Source organism: Tupaia chinensis, unplaced genomic scaffold (assembly GCF_000334495.1).
Source record: "Tupaia chinensis unplaced genomic scaffold, TupChi_1.0 Scaffold000066_1, whole genome shotgun sequence".
Lineage (NCBI taxonomy): Eukaryota > Metazoa > Chordata > Mammalia > Scandentia > Tupaiidae > Tupaia > Tupaia belangeri.
In genome coordinates this window covers 7,325,268-7,332,413 of record NW_006159525.1, presented here as the reverse complement: position 1 = coordinate 7,332,413, position 7,146 = coordinate 7,325,268, and the positions used below count along the sequence as shown (strand labels likewise).

Genomic DNA, 7,146 nt, shown 5'->3' with positions numbered 1-7,146 from the left:
GGTCTAGGACTGGAAGAGTGCAGGTGTGGAATCCAGCTCCCTTAACCACTAGCCACAGCTGGGCCTGCGCTCAGCACTTCCAGCCATCACCCTCGATTCTCTTCAGGTGGTCTGTGACCACACCAGGAGCAACGCTGGTCCAGGGGAAAGAACGAGAAAGAAAATCAGTCATCACTTCTGTTTTAGGAGTGTCTCCTTTAAAGTCCAAAGAAAAATCAAGATTCGTATAGAAACTCACTGATGGGGCTGGAAGGTGGCATTGTGGTTAAGGTGCTGGACTCCCACATAGTTGACAGATTTGAGTCTTGGGACTGATGGTTCACTTTCTCACTTTCTCTCTTTCTCTCTGTCTGTCTCTCTCTGGTGAGTACATGTGCCCTATAGCAAATTAAAATAATAAGAAGACTCATAATAATAAAGAAAATTTTTAAAAGATTAAGTATAAGAAAGACACCGATCATCTTTAAAGAGGACAAAATTTATTTAGGTATATACGTAAATAAAAATCACCTGGATAGAGGAAGGGGAAACTAGAAAGCACATGACAGAAATATACATTTACCCCTTTAGAATATCTTCAAAGAACTGTGAGCAATGACACAAACAGGAAGCTGTATTTGCTGTAATTCATTATCGCAGTTTGTCATCGTGATGTCAACATGAAGATCGCAAGCATAGTTTTACTTGTGTGAAATGAGGACGCCAACATTTGGTAGAAGTTACCGCTTCCGTAAAGCGAGGAAGTCAACAGACAACTGTACAAACGGCAGGTGAGGGTCTCACTTGGATGCGACGTCAGGGCACTGGATACACCGTTCCTATTTATGATGTAGAACCAGCCATGCAGGCACCCAAACGCACTGGCTGTAGCACCTTTTGGGATATTGAACAATGCTTCCTGTTCATTGGTGTTGTTGGAAATGAAGTACCAAAGTCACGTCGTCAGTTTTAAAACACGTAACATATTTTTCAATCCAATCATACTAATTTGCTGGGAAATAGCAAATAGATATAGTATTGCCACAGCTTTTTAAGATGGCATTAGAAACTTGAAAGATGATCAGACTAGAGCTGGATCCTCTACAGCAGCCAAAGCTATCATCGTGCGAAGAGCATCATGTTGAACCAAGTGGAGAATGGCATGCAGTGAATTAACTATGACCACTTACAGGCAATTCTTGAATCTCGGAGGTAACATCGTGTGTATAGATTACCTGTAGCTTTGTTTCTCCTTTCCAGCCTCTGCCTTTTAATATTTTGGTGGTCCTTTCATTCTACAACCCCTCCCATGAGATAGTAGAGCAGGAAATAATGGAGATGTAACCAAAAGGAACCTTGTCCACGTCATCACTTGTTAGCAGCTCGGAAGGGCTTGGAGGAGCGTAAGTCAAACTGCCGGCTAAAATTAGGCTTTAGTGTAACCTTCTGTGAGTCCAACTCCTAGTAGCATGACTGCCTTAATTACCAAGGATAACTGAGTGGACTGTATTCCTTTCAGATTGATTTGACCTGAGACATTGGCAATCACATTGAGGGTGTGTGTGTGTGTGATGAACAAACTGTGAGTAGAAATTTAACTAGTTTTCAACTATGTGTGAACAAGTAAGGCAGCCAGAAATTTCAGAATGTTTCTGGGAAGAACATTCTGCAATCTGAAACATGTTTGGCTTAGAAAAATAGACATCTCACATAAAGGAAGGGCATTATTTGATGTCATGGATCCCAGTTAACTTCTACATGAAGTCAATCTAGAGAACGATTTTTAAGACTCTGTCAAGCTCAGGCAGATGAATGTGAATGTAACGAGGGACACTGGAGACGGGCTCTTGGTCACCACTATCCTAGTGTCAGGTGCACGGACATCCGGACCAAGGGCACTCCATTTACTGCCCTCATGAGCTATATTTTGGATTAACAACATTCTTTACAAATGATGTAACCACCAACTTTATATGTCAAGCAGCAATTAGTTCTTTATTACATTTATCGAGCAGGAGAAACTCCGAAAAAAAGTGTTAGAGGCCCCAGATCATGCCCATAATCTACAACAGAGGCCAATGATAGGACTAAAAGTGCATGAATCATAGCCCTTGAGTCAACGGTTGTGTGTACAAGTACAGCTTCTGCTAATGAAACCATTAGTATGGTTTGTTAAAGTTTTGTCTCAAGATTCAGTTAATAACTGGATACTTGAATTAGGACTAATAGCACATGCCTTCTCTTGGAGGAAGATTTATAAACTGCTTTCCCTAGTTGCAGAATTCCTTACTAAAATTATAAACAGGATTTCTTTAACTGTACTAATTTGTATTACCTTTGAAATTAGAGCCTGCCTTTGTTTTATACTGGTAGACCAGTAGCTCCCTGTAATAACTAATTTCTAGAATATAGTTCCTATTATTGTGCTTGGAATTCACTTATCTGGAAGCTTCTTGGAAGCATACAGATGGTAAGGTTTTATCTTAGAAAGTATTGAGTCACCGGAAAAGTTGTGATGTATTTTTTTGTATAGAAAAACATTGAAAAATACATCATGATGTTTCCAACGACCTAACAATTGAGTTGAAAAGCTTGTATTCCCCGTCTTTGTTTTAAAAGCTGTATCTAAAACCTTTGCCCCAGTGGATGATGAGAGAGAATCGATTTTACAAGGGCATGTCTATCAATCATTTAATAGGCTGTCTTTGAAGAACAATGTCTCTAAACTGTACGTAGTCCTTGATACCTCTGGCATGGCTGGTCCCCAAACAGAGGCAGTGCTGCTTACAAAGGAAGCCATGACGGTGGCCTTTCCAAATGACAGTGCCAGTCACCATACAGCGTTCTTTCCCACATTATGTCACGGGCTCCTCACAGCAACCACGTGAGGTAGGCATGAGTACCACAATGAAATCTGACGCGAAGCGTTCTGTGACACTAAACGTGGGCACCGCCCATATACTTTCTTCTAGATTGTTCTATAATTCGAATACACGGTTGAATGAGTAAAAAGAGTATTCCTACCATATAAAGCAAACCAGATATATAGAAGGAAAAGTCGTATTTTTGTGTGATGTCGTAGATCCACCCTACAAAACACAAAAGGATATAGTCAGTGTAAGGTAGTTGATGAAAGTCATGAACACAAAGCAGACATTTTTAGCTACCGTACATATTTCTATAAGGTTATTTATATCTTATTTAATGCCAAGAACATCTGACTTAGCCATTTTGAAGTGCATGCTGTCCAAGCCAAGCCAGTGTCCCCAGTGGCTGGCAAAGGCTGCATTCAATTTTTAAGCCACCCAAGTACTTTTGAAGGCACTTGAAACAGTACCCTGCTGACCCAGGGAGAGAACTTTCTGGCTCCCTGCCCACAGCTTAACTCACAGGCTGGCACCAAGCCAGCAGTGAGAAGTGGATCTAGTGATTTTCTTTTTCCACAAGTACAAACTCTAATCTTCTCAAAACTCTTCTGAGGACGTTTCTAGTGCGTATCCAAAGACGTGAAGACATTTGAACTTTAATTCATTGTGAGGTATCTGAGAGTAAACTTCTGCCGTAGAATCAAAATTTCTAGGCTTCATACAATTCACATTTACAGCTATAAAACTTAATATTGCTAAAACTCTAAATTGCCAAAGATACAGCCTTAGATGCCGACTAAATTATCAGATCTTTTCAAATAATCACTAGGTATTATAATCTAACATTTTTGTAGAATAATCTCAGTAGGTACTCTGTAAAATACCACCATATTCGACGGATTCTAACACACCACCACACCACCACCTTATCAGTAAGAAAAACTATTCTTGTCAATTTAAATATGACTCAATGTTTCTTTAGGACTTTATGAAATGCATCCTACTTTCAGAGATGTTAAAGTGTGAAAAAAAATGATCAGAAACGATGAATCATGATAATTCTTTTACTTCAGTGATTAATTCTAAGAATCAGTCACATGTCACAGCTCCCACATAGCCAACTGTGTGAAATGAGACAAACAAGTTACAAATAAGAATTTTATTAATGGTAAAAATGTAAATCTGGGGGCCGGAGAGTGCCATGGTGGTTAAGGGCACTGGACTCCCACATGGCCGACTGAGGTTCGGGTCCCGAACCTGGCAGCTTGCTTTCTCACTTTCTCTCTCTCTCTCTCTGTGTCCCTCTCTGGTCAAATTAAAATAAATAAAGTTTAAAAACTAATTCTCTAAAAAAAAATATGTAAATTTGAACATTTACTTTTTCCATTTCAGTAAGTACATTAATTAGCAAAACTTAAAGAAAATATAAATGATTTAATGACTAACTAGTATTTGGTGGCTACTTTTCAAAAATATCTACTTTGGCAGGCCATTCAGTGACATGGTCGTTAAGGTGGCTGGGTCCCACATGGCTGGCTACATCGTTATAGTCCTGGACCTGGTGACTTGAGAAACATGCCAAGCATATGTGTATGCACGTCCAAAATTCCAAAACAAGAATGGAGAAGAGACTGGATTGGCCATCACCCCAGGAGGTGCTTTCTAACTTTCTCTCTTGAAAAAGACAATAATAAAAAATTAAACTTATACAGCAGACCAGCCAGGTAGCATAGTGATTAAGGCATCTGGATCCCACATGGCCAGCTGAGTGGTTCAGGTCCCAGACTCAGTAGCTTGTAAGACAAGCCAGGCATCTGTGTGTGCATGTCCATTTCCGGAGGGGAGAATGGAGGAGAAAGATTGCAGTGAAGCCATCCGTCCCTTGCCAGGGGGCTGCTTTCTCACTTTCTTTCTGTCTCTCTCTGTCTTCCTCAGCAAGTGCATTCAAATTATAGAAAATTTAAAAAAGAAAAAAACTTATACAGCTATAATCAAGGCAAGTGTGATTAAAAAAGAAATCGAAATGGCAAATGAATGTATAAATGCAATTTAGGTTGCTCCCAGCAACAGACAGCAACATGACAGGCAATTATGAAAGGTGTAAAGCCGTCCCTCTGACTTTCTGGTAGTTGTCTGTATCTTTTGGTTTATTGTTTCTAGTGCACAATTAATGTGCCTGGATTAGCTACCTACAGGAATCAGTCAAGGCAATCATAAAGAAAAACAAATACTTGGCAGCATAAAAAGTTATAATAATTATTTAATAAGTTAAAAGCTATAAATTCTAGATATACTTTAAAAGTTAACCAAGTTCTTGACTCTTTTATTTGATATAAAAAAAGAAATAGAAAAAAGAACCAGATTCTTGGGAACCAGCAGTTAGCGTAATGGCTATGTCGCTGGACTCCTACGTAGTCGACCGCGGTTCGTGTCCCGGACCCGGTGGCTTAAAACTCACGCCGGGCGCGTGTGCGTGCGTGCCCAAGATCCCGAGAGGAGAATGGAGGAGAAGGGATTGCGGCGTGACCATCCCCCCTGGGGGGTGATTTCTCGCTTTCTGTCTCTATGTCTCTGTCTATCTGGTGAGTGCACGCGCCCTATAGCAAAAACCTCTCCAAAAAAATTAAATAAATAAATAAAAAAGAACCAGATTCTTTAGAAGTGGCTAAGAGTCTCTATCATCTTTATCTGCAATTCGAGACTGGAGGGACCAAAAAGAATGAAATATATAATCCAGAAATAACGATTCGGCTTCAGAATTGAATCAGAAAGGCATGTTGGTGCTGACGTAGGGACGAAAATGACCCAGCTCTGCTCAGTGCTACTAGTTGTCAACTGTGGAGCCCGGAGTTGTGACAAATGAATAATGTGATCTGCAGGCCATGCAGAGAGGTCTGTGTCTATCAGCAGTGTACCTGGATAGGACTTTCTGAAACTGACATTTACTTTTTAGTTTTTGCCACAGGATGTGTGCCCTTGCCAGAGAGAGACAGAGAGACAGAAAGAGAGAGAGGGAAGGTGAGAAACCACCCCTCAGGAGGATAGCCATGCAGCAATCCCTTCTCCTCCATTTTCCTTTCAGTATTTTGGGCACACATGCTTTGAGTATCTTCTGGGCTGCCAGGTCTGGGGACTCAAACCACAAACTTGGCCATGTGACATTCAGCTGCTCTAACCACCATGCCAGCTGGACGGCCTGATCATTTTTTTTTAAAATTAATAAATACAAATGAACTTTTCTTTATACTGTTTGTTTATTTTAAAATTTGCTATAGAGCATATGCGCTCACCGGAAAGGAGAGAAAGTGAGAAAGTGAGCCGCCAGGTCTGAGGCTCGAACCATGGTTGGCCACGTGGGAGTCCAGGGCTCTAACCCACCATGCCACTTACTGGCCCTTATAAATGAAATTCTTATATATGACATTCATCCCAAATGAAAGTTGACCTTGCCACTTTACTAATTAAATCCTTATTTGTTTTTTTAATTTTTTAATTTTATAGATTTTTTTTTTGTGGTAGGGTACATGCACTCGCGAGAGAGAGAGAGGAGAGAGAGGGAAAATGAGAAATCATCCCCTGGAGGGAAGGCAACACCACAATCCCTTCTCCTCTATTCTCTTCTTGGGATTTTGGGCACACTTAACCAGACATGTGTTTCAGGCCACTAGGTCTGGGATTTGAACCACAGAGTTGGCCACATGAGATCCAGGGCCTTAACCATCACACCATCTGCTGATCCAAATCTTGCTGTTTATATGATCAAAGTGATTAAGAGTAGGAACGGCTCTAAGTAACGAACACCAACAGCTGAAGGAAATTGAACTATTATCGCTGCCCACCGTGAACCTCAGAAATAGGGCAAAATCCTACCTGACTGGAAAATTAACTTCTTTTTCCTTGACAATTTTTTTTTTTTTTTTTTTTTTTTTTTTTTTTTTTTACAATTTTTTTTTTTTTTTTTTTTTTTTTTTACTTTTTTTGCTTGAAGAGGTTGATTATAAGCTCCAGGACTCTGTGATGTGACTGCCCCTGCCTCCTTCTCTACCCGCTGCCCCGAGTTTATGCACCAGCGCAAGCCATACCGAATTTTCTGGGGTTCCAATGCATTTATGTTGCCTTCTTATCGATACAAGTACTGCCACAATTCCCCTCCTGGTCGGGGTGGACAGTGGTTTGCAATGAATACCATCCTTAGAAGACACTAGAATCCCCTTACCTCTACCTCACCCGTCATCTTTTTCCTGCAGAGTACAGAAAATGCCTGTTAACTATATGCCTGTTTTTTTTTTTTTTTCTTCAG

General features: G+C 40.5%; 1 protein-coding gene across 1 annotated transcript in view; it reads right to left on the bottom strand.

Annotated features, from left to right (window-relative positions):
- Window positions 1-567: 567 nt before the first annotated feature.
- The window catches only part of SLC16A14 (solute carrier family 16 member 14), a 30,137-nt gene continuing 23,558 nt past the window's right edge, over window positions 568-7,146 (bottom strand). The window contains exon 4 of the mRNA XM_006141912.1: window positions 568-3,068. Within this exon, the coding sequence (XP_006141974.1) occupies window positions 2,917-3,068 (152 nt within the window). The 3' untranslated portion in view covers window positions 568-2,916. The remainder of the gene's footprint in view (window positions 3,069-7,146) is intronic.